The 21,509-nt window shown below is 35.8% G+C and overlaps 1 protein-coding gene across 1 annotated transcript in view; it reads right to left on the minus strand.

The window, feature by feature from the left end:
- Positions 1-21,509, minus strand: part of LOC124366868 (integrin beta-PS-like) — a 74,180-nt gene continuing 52,671 nt past the window's right edge. Inside the window, 6 exon segments of the mRNA XM_046823468.1 lie at positions 1-2,131; positions 2,972-3,111; positions 7,300-7,446; positions 9,064-9,193; positions 11,388-11,669; positions 12,785-13,030. Of these exon segments, the coding sequence (XP_046679424.1) occupies positions 2,066-2,131; positions 2,972-3,111; positions 7,300-7,446; positions 9,064-9,193; positions 11,388-11,669; positions 12,785-13,030 (1,011 nt within the window). The 3' untranslated portion in view covers positions 1-2,065.

The following is a 21,509-nucleotide window of genomic DNA, read 5'->3' on the forward strand; positions in this document are numbered from 1 at the left end:
TAACACTTATCAATTTATTATAAGTTAATACAACCAAATTAAATGAGTTAAATAAATATATAATATTTACAAAGAATTCCGATAGAACAAAAACAATTTGTTTTTTAACTTAGTAACTAAAATAAGAAAGGTGGTACAGTATTTTCATACAAGCTGTATAGTTATTAGTGAACAATGAGACTAATAAAATTTAATACCACGCATTAAAAATATTTGGTTTCAATTTATCATAAACATTAACTGCCTTTTGTTAGGCAATTGATCTTGCAACTGCAAAAGCTACCAATTAGGAGGTGATTTAAAAGGAGACAGAAACTAGATAACTTACTAAAAATTAAAACCTTATAAAGCATTAAAAACAAACAAAAACAGCGCAAAATTAAAATGTCCATTTAAAATTAAACTTTATGACAATGATGAAAATAAATAAAAAGTATTTTATCGTTCATATAATGAGTATGTTTTATAAATTGGGTTAGTATAAGTTTTTTATATTTTTTAATTAGTTCTCCCTGTTAATGCAATGTCAACTCCTTAAATGTATAAAAGTAAAAATAGAGCAGCCAATATGTTTCATTATAAACTATAAAAATATTTCCAAATCTTTTAACATAAATATATTTCCACCAGTGACAACAATCATTAAAGTTCTCAACAAACAAAAATATTCAATCAAAAACAGTACAAAAATAAAGCATTTACAAAGAAGAAAGTTACAGAAACACTTAAAGGTGCAGGCAAGACCAAATTGTAAGTACTTATATCTCTTATCTAAAATTTTAATCCACTCTAGTCAATACACGTCTAAAAATACGTAAAACATTGAAGGCATCTTTTAAGGCATTTAATGTTGTTTATAAGAGGATGCGCAGTTTTGTGTACAGTCAGAATCCGAGCTTCTAACTCTTCCGGCAATACATTTTTCAGAACAAGCATCCATTACTATACGTACTACGCACATACAAAAATATTTTTTGGTTATATCGTTGATATTTAGTATTCTTACTGTGGTTAGCCAAGAGAATTATTACTTCAGAAAACATGATGCTTGATGGTTTTCAATTTAATCATCACGCTAATGTTAGACCTTCCCCCTCCCCTCGTCTACAGATTCTGACTATACACGAGTGCATACATAAGGAATCACTTGTACTATTTGGAAGACTGTTACGGATTTAGACGGAAGTTTACGTAGGCAACAATGTTAACATTATCGGAAACTTGATTACTGGCTGTTAGATGCTGCTTCCTATCAGTACACTAGTTGCTCTTTATGTTTCTAAGTCTACACAGACGAATTATCACTAGATTAAGTAAAAAAATTATAAGTACGTTACTGGAGACAGCTATTAATAAATAACAAACTCTGCAAAAAGTGCCTGTCTACGGCTAGTTTCTACAAAAATAAAACGAAGTAGCAAGAATGACGCAGTATGAGGTGAATTATTTACACGCTATGCTAGGATGACTGAGCCGGCTTTTAAAAAACACCAGCCGTTTGTTATCGTCTTTGAATAAATTCTTGAATAAATACACTAACACTATATTTACTAGAACGATTACGGTTTATCAGTATGTTACAGTGTTATGTACAACTAACAATTAATTGACTTAAGACTATAAAATAAAACCGACATACTGGTTTTATGACTTTTAGCACGATAGTCTAATTATTTTCACGTTCATTCAAAACAAGAATTAAGTAATGTTACATTTAGAAACGGTCATTTGAATGACGGTAAACTTTTATATATCTCAAGGTAAGCCTGAATTTAAATGTATAAAAAGACACTTCCACTGTTTTTTTTTATGTATTCGAGTGTTTGTTTATTCACATCTGTTTACTCTTAGTATATAAGAAATATATACCCAGTTCAAAATATTTAGCACAGCATAAAATTAAACAGTATTGTCACAAAACTAGTAAAAGAATAATTTGAAATCACCCTACTAGAAAATGAACACAGGATAAAAGGAAAACGTTTTCCTTGAAGGAAATGATGGCACGATGCAGTAAGTAAGGCACCGAATTTAGAGTAATGCCTTCGAGTCAGTCTATCGGAGATCACTTTCCAGCGTACGTAGGATTCTTAAAAGTCGATGTTGCCTGTTTATAAATCGGGTTTTCTCCCTGTGAACAGAATCAGACACAATATTTAGATAATATGTCAGAATAAATTACTTTAAAAGTGAAGAACTTCTTCTTACACTTAAGTGACATAATTTCTTATTCAACAGAAATCATTTATTTGGAGACGCAAGCATAAAGAAATACTTCCTTCCCTTTGGCACTTTTTAACAATAATAACAATAAAAGTACCTTCAGTAGCCTCTTTCTCATCCAGTCACCTTATGGCTGGAGTCTCGACTGGATAACATTTGGCCGGATAAACTTACGGTGCTTCAATACTTATTATACTACAGTTCCCCAAAAGATAAATTTTGTATATTGTATGTATGAGCAAAAATGCAACTATTCCGTTTGTTTTATGTACAGTAGATGTTTTAAAGATAAAAAAACATCTATTTATGTACTAACAGTATGTATACAGATCACTCATTTAATCATACCGTCACATATTGGAAATGCACGCATAATCTACAACTGTATTCGTGAAAACAGCAAACTTCAATACACCACAAAAACCCTAGAAGAAGTAAAAAAGGTTCATGTCTGTATACAGGAAAAAACCAAAAGCATTCACGTTGCGACAGGTTCATACAAGCCATAGAGTTTAGTTGAAACATTGTCTTCGTTCATCAGAACCATTTAAAACCAATAGCCTATTAAAAGTTGTCAGAGGCTACTGTAATTTTTAAATGTACTTATTAATCTTAAAAATTATCTGCAAATAGTAACTACTTGTTAATTACATAACTCACTTGATTTACTTTATGAAAAGTCTAAAACAAGTTACAATCATAATCTTTCATCTCTGGAATAGCAGCAAAACAATAGTTCAATACTAACCGTGTCCCATTTAGCCATTGAGCGTTCCTTCTCGAACTTGGCGAACTCTCTGCGGTCATGTATCGTGGTGACTAGCTTCCACAGCAGGAGAAGTGCTAACCCGATTAGCACAATCGCTCCGATCACACCCAGCACAATACCTGCTCACAAGTATCATAATTAACACAATTTCATAGAGTCAATACAATGTTGGCTAAAAACAGAATAGTTTATTTACCAAACAATATATTCAAATAGAAAGTACATCGTTGGGTAAAGTAACAAATCCTAGTGTTCCTTCTGTTCACAAAGAGCTTCATGGATATACATCTAGTTCAAACCAAACATCTTTCCTGGATTGTAATACAAGGGCTGTTTTTTAAGTAAGAGCCGTTTTTTTTTTTTTTTTAAATAAACAACAATTATTTTTTTCAAAATACATTTATTTTCAGAATCTACATACTTTTTTTTAATTTTTCTACATAGTTACCTTGTTTGTTAAGGCACTTATCATATCTTAAAACTAAGTTTTAAAATCCCCCTTCAAAGAAATTTGCCGCCTGCTCTGACAACCAGGAGTTCACGGCCGTCTTGATTTCTTCGTCGTCATTGTAGCGCTTCCCGCCAAGATGATTTTTCAAGTACCGAAAAAGGTGAAAATCGCTCAGAGCAAGGTCGGGGCTGTACGGCGGATGATTCAAAACTTTCCAGCCAAAAGAGTCGATCATTTCCTGTGTCCGAGCAGCGGTGTGAGGCCTTGCATTGTCGTGGAGGAGCAGAATTCCCTTTGTCAGCATGCCGCGTCGGAGACTGGCCAGGGTTGTGTAGCAGGCTTCTGAGTTAATCGTCATTCCTCGCGGCATAAAGTCCACTAGCAAAACATCGTGCCTGTCCCAGAACACAGTTGCCATAACTTTGCGCCACGACAGCGTTTGCTTGGCTTTGACTTTGACTGGAGATGTTGTGTGCCGCCATTCCATGGACTGTTGCTTTGATTCAGGAGTGATATGGGATACCCATGTTTCATCTCCTGTGACAATTCGACTCAACATGTCGTCTCCTTCCTCGTCGTAGTGGGTCAAGAAAGTCAAAGAACTGCTTAATCTCTTTTTTTTGTGATCCTCAGTGAGGAGTTTGGGTACCCATCTTGAGCACAATTTTTTAAAGTTTAGGTTTTTTGACACAATTTTGTACAGTACTGACCTGGACACTTGAGGAAATTCTATAGAGAGAGTGGTTATTGTGAACCGTCGGTCCTCATGAATTTTTGCGTCAACTGCAGTAACCAAATCTCCCGTGATCACAGATGGCCGGCCTGAGCGATCTTCATCGTGGACATTTTCGCGGCCATCTTTAAATTCTCGGACCCATTTCCGCACTTTACCTTCACTCATTACCTTGGCACCATACACCTCACAAAGCTGACGGTGAATGTCAGCAGCCGACATGTTTCTTGCAGTCAAAAATCGTATCACTGACCGAATCTCACACGAAATCTTAAAAATTTATAGATCCACAGTAATGCATGCAGGTTAGCTACAGAGCTGCAACTGACATGAAGTTGTTCGCTAGGAATGCCGGGAGGTGGGGCGCATGCTCGTTACGGCAGGAACGCGAACTACTACCGTGTACGGGAGAACGGCCCTTACTTAAAAACCAGCCCTCGTATGATTAATTACAGGACTTACTTCTCCGCTATAATAATTATTTAGATACATAATCAGTACAATTAATTATCTTTCTTTCCAAGCTTCCATAAAAAAATAAAATTAAAAAAACAATTAGAAAAAGTAGATCCAATTATGGAGCATTAACAAAGCCAATGAATAGATGATAATAATCATACACAGATTCACTGGTTCATAGTTTAAAAAACTTTGTAAATAGACAATAGACAAATATTTATTGTACAATACGTTTTCTGGTATCACAATGTAATAAAAACTGGTACATAGTCAATGATTAAAAACTACATAACTAAACTTATTCTAAAACATTACTTTCATACTTTACAAAAAAATATCTTTTGACACATTGATCTATAAAACATTAAAAATAAACATTGATTAAATCCAAGGCTAAACCCATTGTAGATATTTTTAAAGATATATTTTTACTATTCGTTATCATCATAAACTATCTTCAAAGAATTCATTTATATTATAATATGTTTTTTGACAAAGTACTTCTTTTAACTTTTTTGTAAATAGAGATAAGGGAAGTTTTTTATACGACTGTGGAATATTATTATATAATTTCAAACCTAGATAAAGAGGACTAGTTTCAATTTTTTTTAGTTTATGTGCCGGATATTGAAACAAATTACAATTTCTTGTGTGATATCTATGATTAAATTTGTATTTTTCAAATTGATCAGGATTCTTATGTACTAATTTAAGCATTTCAAAAATGTATATACATGGCAAAGTAAGGATGTTAAATTTTTTAAATAACCTTCTTTGTTTAAGGTGTATTAATCATCTCGTTAATAAATCATCTTAGTAATATTTTTAGTACTAGTTTAGTAGAAATGTAATAAAATAATACACTCCGTTAACTCTAGAATAAATTAAAAATTGTTATTCAACCAAAGTTATTAATATTAATAGCCACATTCACGTCATCTTTGGTTCAGAGTTATCCATGGATATGAGCCCCTTAATCGTCCTAGATCTTCAGGAATGAACTGTACAGCTACCATGAAGTACGAGGTATGGCTATTAAATAACGGGACTGACGCTGCAGTGGAACGAGTGCGCATGCGCCAACCAACAATTACCAACAGCTGTGTAGTTTGAGACTTCCTCTTCAGAATGCAGTTAGTCTCATTTCTGTAAACAACATCGTTGTGTCATAACCTTCATTTATGTAAGTGTTGTTATTTTGTTTTGCCGGAAAAATGGTTAGCGTAATAATAGAGCAACGAATTGTTATTAAATTTCACGTTAAACTTGGAAAAACCGCTACCGAAACCTACAATTTACTAAAAGAAGTGTATGTCAGTGAATGTTTATCGCGGACTTGTGTTTTTGAATGGTTTTAAGCGTTTTCAAGATGGTCGACAAGACGTGGAAGATGATTTGCGGCCAGGTCGTCCTTCAACATCAAAAACGGAAGACAATGTCGAAAAAGTTGCTAATTTGATTCGGTCTGACCGACGATTAAGCATTCGTGCAGTTGCTGAATCTGTAGGCATTGATAAAGAATGTGTACGACAAATTTTACATGACAATTTGAACATGCGAAAAGTGTGTGCAAAAATGGTACCAAAAATTCTTACGATTGATCAACAAGCAGCTCGTAAAAATGTTTGTACTGACACTTTGAATGCCATTGAAAATGACCCAAATTTATTGGAAAGAATAATAACATGTGATGAATCGTGGTTTTTTACTTATGATCCGGAAACGAAGCGCCAATCCATGCATTGGAAGACCTCAACTTCACCGAGAGCCAAAAAAGCAAGAATGAGCAAGTCAAAATTTAAAGCAATGATGATTGTTTTTTTCAACATTCGTGGGATTGTGTACCTTCACTGGGTTCCTGAAGGTCAAACAATTAATCAACATTACTATCTTGAGGTACTTAATAAACTACGTGAAAGAGTAAGAAAAAAACGACCCGAAATGTGGAAGGACAAATCATGGATTTTGCACCAAGACAATGCGCCAGCTCATCCGCGTTATCTGTCAAGCGGTTCCTGACCAAGTACAGCATCCCAGTGTTAGAACATCCACCTTACTCGCCAGACCTAGCACCATGCGACTTTTATCTTTTCCCTAAGGTGAAATCTGCATTGAAAGGTACGAGATTTGAATCCGTAGAAGCTGTTCAAGAAAAAGCGGCAAGACTCCTGAAAGAGTTGACAGAAGATGACTTTCAGCATTGTTTCCAACAATGGAAAATTCGCATGGAGCGTTGCAAGGATAGAGAAGGGGTGTATATTGAAGGTGATAATAAGTAATTATGTTTAAAATGAAAATAAATTTTTTTACAATATCAGTCCCGTTATTTAATAGCCATACCTCGTATCTTGAGGAACTTGCACAGTTCTTGCACGGATCTTGCACATCATCTCTTTACATCTCTTTGTTCAAGATACGAATCAGTGTTATACAGAGCAGAGTGATACACAAGTTATACACTTTCACACAGCCTGTCTTCCTGTATATACTTCTCTTATACTGCAATCTTTTGATGTTAGCGCTCCAAAAAATTATTAACACTTTGACTTTGAATCAATTGTACCTTTTACAAACTCAGCAGTTTCCATCTCCAACTGAAAACTATTATTCAAACATAAAACGTTAATATTAAGACTAGAACACAACACAGACGTATCTACTCACCTAACACATAAACTTGTGGGGGGCATTCCCTCTCTTTCTGAGCCTTGATGACGATTTTCCCCTTATCATCGTAGGAGTAGACATAAGCGAACCGACAGTCGTCCTCGTCGTAGTAGGCACAGAAATTCTCATCCAGGTCTTCTCGATCTGCGGCAGTTTATATTTCACTAGTAATTATAGCTATTAGCTAAAATGTGAATCCTAACCCTTTTGAAAACTATTTACATTTTTCACAATTAAATGGAAAATGTACATATTACTACAGTGCAACGTGGAGATTTCAAATAATTTAAATTCGAGTGTCCATTACACATTATTTCTAATCTAGGATTACTAAAAAGAGAAGAGACACAAAATACTTTTTCTTATACTACTGGGAGAGTTTAAATAAGTTAAAAAATTGTTGTACAATTTGTATGCTGTTCATTATTTTTTAAAACCTCCCATTTCTTTTTCGGAAGCGCTGCTCCTAATTTTTTCCAAAAAAGTCTGAACATTGTGTAATTACAACCAAAGTTAATTGGATCAAACTTTACAACCACAAACAATATTTTCTTTGCACAAGGAGTTGATGCTTGAAATAAATCCATTATTTAGAGATTTGGCGGATCCTCAGCTTGTGAAAAGGAGTGTGCAAGGGAAGACTCAAAATCCTACTGATGAGTAATTCTATAATGTAATTTGGTCTCTTATAGCGAAAAGAGTATTTGTTAAGCTATCTGTACTGGAATGTGGTGTTTATTTGGGAATTTCCACATTTTATAATACAATCTAAATAATGGAGGAGCTAGGATATCACCTGGGAACCATCTGGGTGCCGCAATGAAATATCTTGACAAGCATAAGTTGCATAGAGCTGAAAAAGCTTCTAAAAATCAAGAATGTTAGGACACTTGTAAAAAAGAAGAGGACCACTTAGAACATCAGGAATCCAACAACAGCTACCTCAATGAAGTTTTTACAACTTAAAAAAAAAAAAAAAAAAAACAGGGTAGGTACATTTATTTTATTGTTAGGGGTCAGATAAATAGTCTGATTATGGTGTAGCTTGTCAATTTTTCCAATTCAAAAAATCAAAGCCTTCAAGCAAGATACAGGAAGAATCATCAGAGGGAAAAACTACTTCGATGGCTTGAAGATCATCCCTTCTAAAACAAGAAGGAATTCCTGGAATGGAAGACCCATAGTAGCATGAAACTATAATTTATATTTAATGTAATTTTGCTTTGCAACTCATACCAATTTCTATGCATGCGTAAAGAAACAATGATGGCCAATTTACTTTATTATACATTTAACATTTTATTTTAAATCCTGAAAAATAAATTTTTATAGTTAACTGTAACTTACCTCATCGCTTTGTTGACAAAATTGTAGCTGCTAGTATTTTTATAGTGGAATATTACTCCCTTAAAACTACCGATCCAAATATAATATTTGTTGGCACTAAAAGCTCTTACAGTAATAGATTTGAAAAAAAACCATAATTTTAATGTTTAACTCCCCACAAATAATTTAATAAACTCCACAAAAAAAGTGTTATTACTGGAAAAAAAAAACAAAGCTCAGAATGAGACGCTCATGATCTTCTAGTTTAAAAAGGATCTCCTTTACATTGAAAATATATACTTTATAGCAGCTCATCATTTATAGTTTTACAAAAACATAATGGCACAGTACTGTTGAAAAATATGCATTCACATTACTCATAAAAAGTCTATGTAGAGTAATTATTCTACAGTGATCAGGTTAATTTTAACTCACCTTCTACAACATCTACAACAGTCAACTCAAATGTACAGTTGGCGGCACATTCCTCAGGGGTGAGAGAACCTGTCTTGTACACCAGACACTGCACACACTCCTTGAACTCCTTACACCTGCCTGGGCACGTCTGTGAGGAGAGAACAATTATCACAAATGACAACCTCAATGCTTCAGGATATGAAAAGTCTATTACGCTTAAATCTATTTATTTTGCATTAATAATCCACTCGCACATCTCATATGGAGTGAAAGTGTATGGGTCAAAATCTCTTTGTAATATAAAAAATATTTTATCCCTAAAAAAAAAAAAAAAACCATAACAATTATGTTAATCATTATGCACATTGTAAAAATCACTTTACTGAAATGGGAATAATGACGGTTTAGTCTCTAGATATATAAAAAAGTTTTATATGTAAAAAATATAATTGGCACATTACCTAAAAGGTTTGATAAACTTAAGTATAACACAAGAAATAAAAACAATTTACAAATAATTAAACATAATAAAGAATTATTTTTTAAAGAGCTAACTTATATAGGAATACAGTTTTTAACTACCTCCCAATATTGATAAAAAATTAAATAAATTTGATGAAGTTCAAACAAATCTTTAAAAGCATTTCTTGTTCAGGCTGCCTTGTACAATTTTAATGAATACTGGTCAAAAACAAACTCATAGTTATGTACTTTCTTTTTTCTTTGTAGTTTTAAGCAAAAATTGACACCATTCATGTATACAGTTGTATATTTACAAATAAAGAATTTTTGTAATTGAATTTAATATGTGAGATGTGTTCAAAAATGAAGGGGAATTTTTAAGTTTACAGGTTTGGAGACTTTGATTGTAGAAAATTTTTTATTATAAGTTAGTAATTGTGCTTCTGAAGTGTAATAACATTTCCAACTTTATTCATTGTTTACTTACTTTTTTAGTGGCAGCTGTTAAGGTTAGATGTATTTTATGTACTCAGCAATTTCCGTTTGTTAAAAAAAAACGGATCAAAGAATTTTTAACAAATGTTATGTGAAAATTGAAATAAGGTTCAACAAAGTGTTGGAAATGTTAACAAAGGCCCATAGTGAGTCTGCTATAAGTAAACCAAGGGTTTACGAGTGATATAAATGTTTCAAAGGTGGTCGTGAAGACACTGACATGAAGAACGCTCCATATACGTTCCAACTGATGAAGACGTAAAAAAACTGGAAAAAATAGTTATGAATGATCGTCGTATTACGATCAGAGAAGTCGCTGATGATGTTGGCAAAAAAATTGGCAACACAAAAAAAACAAAAAAAAATAAAACAAAAAATTTTTCAAATGAAAAAATTGGGTGTGAAACGTGTGGCAGCAAAACTTCTTCTAAAGTTTTTGAATTTTGAACAAAAACAGCGGCGAATGAAAGTTTCTCAGGAATAACTAAATGAACTCAACGACGATGCAAAATTAGAAACATGCGTTTAAGGATACTTCTCCTTTTAGTGGCTAACCAACATGCCAGTGAGAGGTTACCATCACTCCTTACTGCTTTACAATACCAGTTTAAAATGTGAACATGGCACAATCATAAATTATGCAAGATATTGTGAAACCTCGCAAAAGTTAAGAAGAGTTATACAAAACAAACAGAGTTAAGTTAGAAAATATTGTTTTTGCAACGACATCGCCCAACCACACATGGCAAATCGGACTCGAAGAGTCCTGCATGTTTTTAAGTGGGAGGTGTTTCCACATCCGCCTTACAGTCCGGACCTTGCACTCGGCAACTACCACTTGTTTCCAGCAATGAAGATCTGGCTTGCGATGCAGTGCTTTGATGAAGATGTGGAACAGTGGGAGGGTTTGAGTACCGAGTTCAAGTCTTAGGCGGCAGAATTTTATAACGCTGGAATTTCAAAAAACTAGTTCACCACTATAAGTGCCTAAATTTGTATGATGACTATGTTGAAAAATAATATTTTTATTGTCACTTTCAAATGTATATAATACAATTTTTCCTTGTACTTTGTTTTTTTTTTGTATCAAAACGTAATCAACTTTCTGGATAGCCCTCGTATATACGAATATTTTTTCAAAAGTACATGTTTTAAAATTTTCCTAATTTTTCCATTTTTTTTTTTTAAATTGAAATTAAGAATATTCTAAACCATATTTTTTGTTGTGCATATTTTTATGTGCATATTTTTTGTTAAGATCATTAGTATCAATATGAAATTTTTTTTAAATGAAGTGAAAATGTCATAGTTGCTGAATGTTAAATATACCTTAGGTGTGTAGTATCTGACTTTTTCTGACTAAAAAGAAGAAATGACAAACTCACCGGGCACTTGTTGCAGTAGCGGCCGCTGTAGTGACCCTTGTCATCCTGGTGACACTTGCACATTCCGCACACGCAGTCTCCCCGACCGCTGCAGATCTCCCCACCCTCGGGCGGGATACACGTGTCGTTGCTGGCACGGCAGTCGCAGGCACTGCCTGTCCAGTCTGAGTTACACACGCACTTGCCACACACGCATTCCCCGTGGTCCGGGCCGGAGCACAGCAACCCATCGTGGCGGTCACACGAGAAGTTGTCGCACTCACAGAATGGTCCTGATATTTTCTGTAAAATAAATCAATTTCCAACTTAATTTCCTAAATTCTAAAACAGTGTTTTGTTACAGTTTAAAAATACTTTTATAGTTTAACAATACTTTCAAAGAGATATTCAACTGGAAGTTTGAAAGTACTCAAGAACTTTTGTTCATTTCCCAAGCAATACTACTTTATTATCTTCAATTTCAAAATGTTCAAGGAAGTAAAAAAATAAGGGATGTAGAATAAATCATCATCTCTAATTGAAGCGACAGAAAAGAACACAGATTTAAAGTAAAGGAAAAGTTAAAGATTAAAGTCAATAATTTACTGTATCTTAAGATTTAAAACTCGCCTTTTGCCAATTAGACAATCAAATGGTTATATCTACAAATATAAAAATGAATGTTTGTCTCTATGTACTTTATAGACTCAGAAATTATTTGACTGAACATTATGAAATTTCGTATGTATATTGCATTTTTTGACATGGAAGGTTTATATGCTATGCACATTGATTTAACTCATCACCAGGTGGCACTGCAAAATATAAAAGTTATCAAAACCCCTGCACATTATACACTGCAATTGCAAGACAGTTACGTATATTAAATAGCCAAACACTATTACTGAAGGCACTAAATTTTGATGTATATTTGTCTTTAAAATAAATTTCTGGTAGAACTTAAAGCTTGAGTGTCAGACCACTTTATAATAAAGTACATGTACGTGCGTCTATGAACATATAATTTAGACAGATTTTCTTGATTGTGGCAACAAGGTAAACTCTACACATTGGTGTTGGAAATATAATTCACTTGAACCAGAAGTGCTCGTATATGGGCAAAGCTTGCAAAAAACGTGCAAAGCCACGAGAAACAGCTAGTACACAATGAATGTTACAATAATAAAAATTGAATAAGCTTAAAAAAACTAGACTCTAAGTGGACTAAATTGATAGTATCTCTACAAAATCTCATTATGATCTTCCCCTCCCCACAAAGGTATATTGAATCTAATGCTATACTAAATTAGTAACATTAATGTCATGAAAGGAAAATACACATAATGTTAAAATTCACCAATGCACAATGAAAACTTCAAAAAAAAAACTGTATAATAGTATAACCATCATTCTCTAACCTCCTCAGGGTTGGGTCTGGTGTCGCAGTCGCACTGGCCACACACACAGGTGCCCCGGCCTGAGCAATCATTGAGAGTCGTGTTGTCAGGCCTGCAGCCGGCTGTCAAGTCAATGTCCTTGTCGGGCTGTCGTGTGTTGTCACTTCCGCACTCACACTTGCGCCCAAAGTGACTGCTGTCACACTCGCAAACGCCACATTTATATGTGCCGAAACCTGAACACTCGGGTGCAAACTCCTTGTACCCCTGTGGATAAAACGTTTGGTTGAGTTTTAGACGTGTTAGGCACTGATATCATATTGATTAATAAGCGTAGATTTCTGAAAAACATTGTGGTTAGTATAATTGTTTAGAAATTTTAAAGTACAAGATATTTTAAAAGAAAAGAATCTTTCTCTTTCATTAGTGAAAATGAGGAAATCACGGCCAAATTTATTTTTCTATTAGATAGACTTGGCCTTAAATTAAATTACACAGAATTTATCAATCAGATCCTATTGCAACATAAAAAATATAAACCATACACTTTAGTGTTCTAATTCTGTTATATTATTATAAAACAAGAAAAGATGACAGTTACATTACTTGGATGCTTTATGGCAGACACCTATACAAAGTATATGGGAACCATTCGTTTACAATGAACATACTGTATACAATTATATTCTTGCACAAGATTTAAAAGCTATAACTACATAAATTATGCAATTAAAAATATAATGTATAATCTATTCAAAACGAAAAATTCAAATTAAAATTAACAACGATGGTAGACTAAGCAAATAAAGCAAAATGACAAGGAAGTTATAGAATGAAGCAAATACCATTTGTTCTGTTATCATTTTCCAAATAGTAATAATTCATCATTCAGGAATGTACATGTTTCTCTTTGGAGCTGTCCTTCTCGCAGACCAAGGGACGGTTAGTTTAATCTGCTTGCTTGAGTGGATGTGTATTGTATATATAAACATAACTATAACCTTGAATCTAACCCAAGTACATGATTTTCCCTTGTCAGAATCAACAATGTGATGTTTGTTGGTTTCCTGGTCATGAGGGGATCTCTGGGAACGAAAAAGAGCTGATGTCCTGGCTAACTTGGGCTCAGCATCCAATACGATGGGACATAAACCGTTCTGTCGCATTTCTAGGTGTGAATTCTTTGGAACTGTCTCGGAATGAGTTCACCCTGAGCATGAGAGAAAGTGAAGGCTGTATCCAGGTTTGAGAATGAGCAGAATGGTTCTGACCTTCTCTTATTAAGTAGATTGACGTCTTCTCGGTTATGGGTCTGATTATGGGACATGGTCACCTGAGGAAGCGTCTTCACAGAATTGGTATTCTTTAGGAGGATCTGCTCTGTAGAATGTGTGACGAGCAGAAGGAAACTGCTTAACACCTGGTCTTTGACTGTCCTGTAATAGCAAGGGAGCATTACTCCATCTTTGGTATTCTGGGCAGGGGTGGTGAATTTCCCCAGGAGGACCTGATCAGTTGTTTTCAGCGGTTTGTAGAACTGTTGAAACTGTAGACTGGTCGGCCTCATGGTGTGCTTTCGGGATGCGCAGATGGCCCTTGAGGCTTAATTGCATGGCAATAGGCCACCAAATAGAAGAAGTATAAGATTTATTATGTATTTTCTGTCCGTTTTTACATAAGTCTTTAGTGCTTTAAAATGCCTTTCTGTGCTCTAGAATGATATGCTGAATTTGATTGACAATACAGTTTTATTGATGTGCGATAAAAGGTGAAAATGGAGAATGTATGGAAAAGAAGCTTTATGACTTTTGCTACTTTTAACAATTTAACCCTTTGCACGCCAAGTAATTACGTATATGTTTTGCCCTAGCGCCAAATTACTGAATATTAAAATTTTTAGAAAACTGTAAAGCCATTTTTTTATTTGTTTAAGTAATTGATTTAAAGAATAAAAAACCTTGAAATGCTTTTATGGGCATTTTTTTAAACGAAATATAGATATTTTTTCTATTTTTAGGGCCAGTAGGTATGAAATGAATGAAAACGTTATTTTGATAAAACTGTATAATTTTTATAAACGTATACCGGTACATGAAGTAGATATGATGTGTGATAAGTAAATAAATACACATTTTGGAAAACAGTAAAAAAATCTTACGAACTGTTTTCTGTTTTTTCTTTACGAATAATCGTCCAAAGTATGTAACCCCAAGAACGAAATCGTCAAAGTCCGGATCGTCTGCGTTAGCCATAATTATGGCAATATATTCACAAGTTACGTCAAAATAATAAATAATAGTTATTACTATAATAATAATCTTAATAGTTCACAAGCACTAAACGTAATATAAACTAATAAAACTGTAAAAACATAAACTGTCAGTGAGCAGGAACACTAGAGATAGGACTTCACGAAATGGCGGCGCTTCACGAAATGGCGGCGAGTATAATCGCTTTGGGCGTTTTGAGAAGTACGGGAAACAAACATGAATAGAAAGAAACAGCTGTTACCGATCGATACTCATCAAACGTTCAGTTGGCACGTTAGCTAATGCACTAGGCAGCAAAAGTGACTTTCTCAGCCATCTAGCGGCAAATTCTACAACTTTTAAACTATCTAATGTTGTAAAATGTAGTTCGCGATATAACTCGCTATGGGCGCTGTACGGACTTTTATGCATGCGAAATAACTCGCTTATGGCGTGCAAAGGGTTAAGACCACTGATTTTTTTTTTAACTGTCATGAAATATTATAATACTTTTATGAATCATTGAATTAGAAGAATAAAAAAAACATTTATTTTCATTTTATATGAAACCCAGTGTGAGATTTGACCCTTGAATGTATACCTTACAGTTTCCAGTAGTAATCTCAATGACCAGGATTGCCAAAAGTACAACAATTCTTGGTTTTGCTCAAAATACACATATTAAGTTGTCATATCTAAATAATTTGGGATTCAAATCACAGAAAATAATATAATAGTGCGACGATATTCGAAAACTGAATTTGGAAAGACTGGGTCCTAAATATTAAACGAGGTCGTGAAACGTTGATTGGAAGGTAGGCATACGATATTAACACCAAAACACCGTGCCGGTTCGTAGAGGGAGCGGGCAGCCAGCTTTGATTTTGTAACTCCGACCACAGAAAACTCCAAGATGTCCCTTGCCCTATCGAAGTCAGAGAGAGAAGAGAACAAGAAACCTAATTCCCGATATCTAGAAAACCTGAAAATACTAGAACCAATCAAAAAGCCAGAAAGCCACAGAAACATCTAGAAAGAGAACAACCATCTGGTTAAAAACAGATGGTTCGACCAGCTGTAAGGAAACAGCTCCCGGTCCGTCCAAAGACCAACAAAATAAAGTGGCAAAACGCCACATCCTCCCCCTCTACCCCGGGAGAGAAAAGAAAAAAAAACTCAAAAGGATAAGGTAGGAAGACAAGGACGGAAAGATTAGAGACTACAACTGGTACTGCTGTCGTTAGCAAACAGCTAGAAATAGCTCTAGTATGGATATCCTGCACGCTCGCGAGGCGCTCCAAAAGCGTAACGGCTAGAATCCATTCCGACTGACCACACTACTCAAGATTAAATCTTTTTAGTTTAAAGAGGCTTGAGGAAAGGGCCTAGTAGTAGTAAAAAAAAACTTGAACAAAATTAACTACTTTCTGTGGTAGCTACCAATAAATAAAGGTCTGAAGTGTTGACACAAGGATGGGTTTTTTTTCGTTTTGTTTCTACATCACTAATACGCTTGGTGGTCAAAAGGCTACAAGAGGGTGTTCCAGTAAGGTTGGGAAGGAAATTAAATAAGTGTACACTTATTAGCCAAAGCTTTATTTAGCCAAAGCACTTCCTAAAGTCTCCACCATCCGGGTATCTCCACCCCGGAACCCAAGGGCCACTTAAGCACCCGAATGGAAACCCCGAACGGCTGGCGGAACTCCTTGGACCACCGGGAGAGTATTACTCCAGACATAAGGTCTGTATTTTTTTTTCTTCAAAGATGGGAGGAACAGAAGGGATGAAGAGACCATTCCAAAGCGAAAATTAAAATATGAGAAAATTACACCCATCATAATATCAACAGACCCAAAGTTCGTGTTGTAAAGGCTAATTAGGTAAAAACCCTGGTACTGCAAAATTTAGCAAAAGTGGGCCAGTACTCTCCTCCCCCTACGGGAACGGCTGAGAAAAAAAAAATTGGTGGCCAGTGGGAAAAGACAAAAATAAAAGTTTTATTTTTCCATACTAGTTTTTTAAATTTAGAGACTTGGAGCAAATAAATTCAGGCTCTTAAAAGGCGTGAAAGAAAAACTGTAGAGCTAACGGGAAGAGCTTAACGGAGTAAGGAAATCATTTGGTCGTGGTAAAGTGGTCTAATTAGGAACTATAAAAACAAAAAAACAACTAGTTTCTAAGTGTTTGGGCCAGGAAAGGCAAAAAAAAAAACCCTGAAACCTACGGAAAAAGAGAACCCAAAAAAAACTAACTGGGCCAAAACCCAACAAAATTAGGTTAACAATCAATAAACCTCTAAAACAATAACAATAAAAAAGCCTTCAAAGGATAACAGTAACAACAGTAAAAAAAAAACACTTCCAATATATAAACACTAAACAGCAAATAAATAAGATAGCTGCTGGAACATTTAGCAGCTTCAGAGACAAAATTATAAAGTCTTAAAGACACAAAGAGATAACAACAACAACTAACTACAAAAAATATATAGACAAACTACAATCTTCAAAAAATATTTTCAACAATAAAAACTAAACCTATCCATCGCTGCTAACTTAGCTGAATAACAAAGAATTCCACCTACTGCCAAAAGACTGACCGTACTAAAGCAAGAGAAAGAAAAGACAAAGAAAAGGAAAAGGGAAAGAAAAATGAGCTGTGTGTTGTAAAATGTAATGGGTTGGCCGAACCAAGGATACAGGCGATAGCAGGTGCGCGACTGCATTATGGAATGTTAAAAATAAATAAACATAAAATTCGCTCCCAATGTACAGCCTAGAAAAATTGCCGAAGCAAAAAAAATTCTCTAAACAGCCAATGCTAATCCTGATCCCCCCGTGTATATGTACTGTAAAAGAAGAGGAGTAAAAGTATCAGAGTGTTAATGTGGTGTAAGGAAGAGAAGAAGAAGAAGAAGGAGGAGGGAAAAAACTAAACTAACATCACTATGCCCTAAACCATCCCTATAAACGTCCCGGCAAGCGGTGCTTTGGTCTTAGATAGGCCCAAAATATTTCTTTAGGTGGGAAACATGGGCCGACCTAATAAGTTTCCCTGACTTGGGACACCTCAATGTCACGGTGACTGGAGAGGTAAAATCATGAATAAAACCAGAGGGCGTGACCACAGAGGTTGCAGTTTGGCTGAAATTTGATTAGCCGCATTACTCAAATTTACTCGTCGAAACATTGCCAAATCACCGATACGAAAATTAAACTGGTAAACGACCTTGGTTGTACTGCCGAGCAACTTTTCGGTGTGCAACCTCCAACCGATCCAAGGCCTGAGACCATCTCCTCTGCATGTCTCTGGAATCTTGTGTTTGGAGGAGAGCATCCAAATTCCAATTGTTTTCCAGGGGAGAAGTAATTTTTGTAGCCAAGGAAAATTTCAGCAGGAGAGGTGCCAATTGACTCATGCTTAGCCGAATTAAAAGCGACTTGGAATAAATGGAGATTAGTGTCCCAGTCAGTATGATTTTGAGAATGGAAAAATTCTCAAGGCAACGCCGAGGTTTTTATTAACTCTTTCAGCAATTGACGGCTTCGGATAATATGGCGAGGTCATAACGTGTTTGATACCAAGTTCCAGACACATGTTATCGAACTGTCTGGATTTGAAACAACCACCACGGTCGGTGACGAGTTGTGAGGGAAGCCAAAATACGCGAACAAGCCCTTATGCAAAAGATTCACCGTAGTAGGAGCGGTAGCATTTTTAGCAGGCAAAATCACTGTATATTTTGAAAAGGCGTCAACGATTGTAAGAAGCCATTTGTGGCCTTTTTTTTGTTCTAGGAAGAGGTCCCACGTAATCAACAAACACCCGTTGAAAAGGCCTGGTTGCTAATTGAGAAGCCAAAGGGCCTACCTTAGTATTTTGAGCCTGTTTGCATCTCTGACAGAAAGGACAAGCCTTTACCCTCTCTTGGATAGCCTGCTTCAGGTCGGTAGAAAAGAAAAATTTGACTAATCCCGATCCCAAGTTTTCTTGAATCCCAGATGAGCTCCGAGAGGTGACTCATGGTAAACTTTAAACAATAGGTCGTAGAGTTTGCTAGGTACCACTACTCTAGGTTTGGATTGATTAGGCAATTGGTGAACTAAAATGCCTTGAATTACAGAATAATTTTGATTGGGATTAGTACCCTTCAAAGATTTCACAATATTGCGAATTTGAGCATCTTGCTCTTGGTGGCCTTTGATGTCTTTGAAGGCTTCCGGTACAGAAAAAAGAATTAAAAGCCTGTGTGTGGTCGGTTTTATTTTGAATAGTAGAACTCTGTGATGAATCGGTTTGGGGGCTCAAATAAACGCGAGAGGCAGTCGGCCACAACATTGTTCTTTGCCCCTAACATGCTTGACAGTAAATTGAAAGGCATTGATGAGAGTGGTCCAACGTGCTATTTTTCCTACCTGGCGAGGATTGTTAAGTAACCATGAGAGTGAGGAATTGTCAGTCTCAAGCGTGAAGGAACGATGCTCTAAATATTGTCTAAATTTTGTAAAGGCATAGACTACTGCCAAAGCTTCTAAATGGAAAGTTGAATAGTTCCTCTCGTGTACATTTAAAGGACGGCTCGCAAAAGCTATAGGGTATATTTGGCCCTGGATTTCCTGAGACAGCACTGCACCTACAGCAGTACCTGAAGCATCAGTTGACAGAATAAACGGGGCATCAAAATTTGGTAAGCGTAGGACCGGAGCAGAGACTAAAGACCGTTTAAGTTTGTGAAAAGCATTCTGTTGCTCCTCACCCCATATGAAATTTACATCCTTTCTCTTTAACCTATTCAACGGCTCACAGATTGACGCGAAATTGGGAATAAATTTAGAATAAAAGGCACACATTCCAAGAAACCTGCTAAGCTGCTTAGTATTTTTGGGTTGAGGGTAGTTGTCGATAGGGCGAGTTCTATTTGGGTTGATGGTAACTTTCCCATCTTCGAAGACGTGGCCTAGAAAATTCTATTTTATGAGAGGCAATGACCATCTTTTCTGGGTTAACTGTTAACCCTGCCCTACTAAGTCGGTCAAGGACTAAATCGAGATGTCTTTGGTGATCTTCCAGATTTTCAGAAAAAATAACAAGGTCGTCGAAATAGCAGAACAAGAAATCAAATTTCACATCACCAAAGATTTTATTTATCAACTGAGTCAGTATCATGCTACCACTAGCTAGACCAAAAGGGAGGTAATTGTATTCCCATTGGCCAGTGCTTGTGACAAATGAAGTGTACTTCTTGGAAGCCTCATCAAGTGGTATCTGGTTGTAAGCGGACACCAAGTCTAACATAGAAAAGATCTTAGCCTTGCCTAGAAATTGAAAAGAAGACTCTACCGTAGGCATCGGAGTTGAATCGAGCTCCAAGACATTGTTTAAGGCGCGGAAAGTCAACCACCAGGCGTGAAGAACCTCCCTTTTTAGGTACTAAAATGCTGGACTGGAGTAAGGGGAAGTTGAAGGTCTAATAACGCCTTTCTCCAGAAGGCCTTCGATATGCTCACGAATTAAAGCCATTTTCGGGGGAGCATAATTGATACGGACGGCACCTGAACGGCTTGTCTGACTTGACAGTGATAGAATAAGTCAAAAGGTTAGTTTTTACCCAGCTGTTTGGTCACAGTTTCGGGAAAACACCGCAGAATATTTTTAAATGTCTGAACTTGGGAATTATCAAGCCTCTCTCCAAAGATAGGTCCCAAACTAACATCCTCTGCCTGTTCATCCTCTTGGTTTTCGGCTATAACTAGTGAAGTGTCAAAGGGAAAAGACACCTGGCGTTGAGCCGCATTAATGCTCATTTCAGAGGCCTTGAATGAAGTCGAGTCCAATCAAAACAGGAACCGGTAAGTTGTTAGTAACAAGAAATGGGAAAGTCCAAGAGAAACAAGCTAATTTGAAATGAATATGGGCCAAAAATTGAAAGGAGACATCTGAACCATTTGCAGCTGTAGCCGTCAATGAAGTTTCTTCAACTTTCTTCACGACACCCTTGAGTTTAGAGAGAGTATCAAATACGCTTTTAGCTACGATAGATCTGGTAGAACCAGTATCAATCACAGCAGAAGACTTAATGTTAGAAAAAGCAATAGGAATTTCTAGGGGTTTGACCTTGGGCAAAGCCGGAGCTAAAGGATTAATGGCCTAAGTCTTCTTGGGGAATGCCGGCCCCTTTCAGCGAATTCCCCTTTTTGGAGTTTAAATTAACCGCAGGATTAGCGGAACTATAATTATGGTTTTGATTATTCCTATTATAGGAAAACCTCCGTTCCTGGTTTGGCCTACTATTGTTCCCTGGTAGCATATTATCTTGCAATTGATTAGAATTACAAACTTGGGGGTTCAGCCGCTGATTGAAAGCATTATCATAGCCATTTGCCCTTACTTGGCCCTGCCTAGATTATTGGGTTGAGAATGAAAGTTCTGGTAAGGTCTACTATTATTGTAAAGGCCCGCTTCCTTGCCTTTGGTTACCTCCAAATGAATGGTTTGGA

Source organism: Homalodisca vitripennis, chromosome 7 (genome assembly GCF_021130785.1).
Source record: "Homalodisca vitripennis isolate AUS2020 chromosome 7, UT_GWSS_2.1, whole genome shotgun sequence".
Lineage (NCBI taxonomy): Eukaryota > Metazoa > Arthropoda > Insecta > Hemiptera > Cicadellidae > Homalodisca > Homalodisca vitripennis.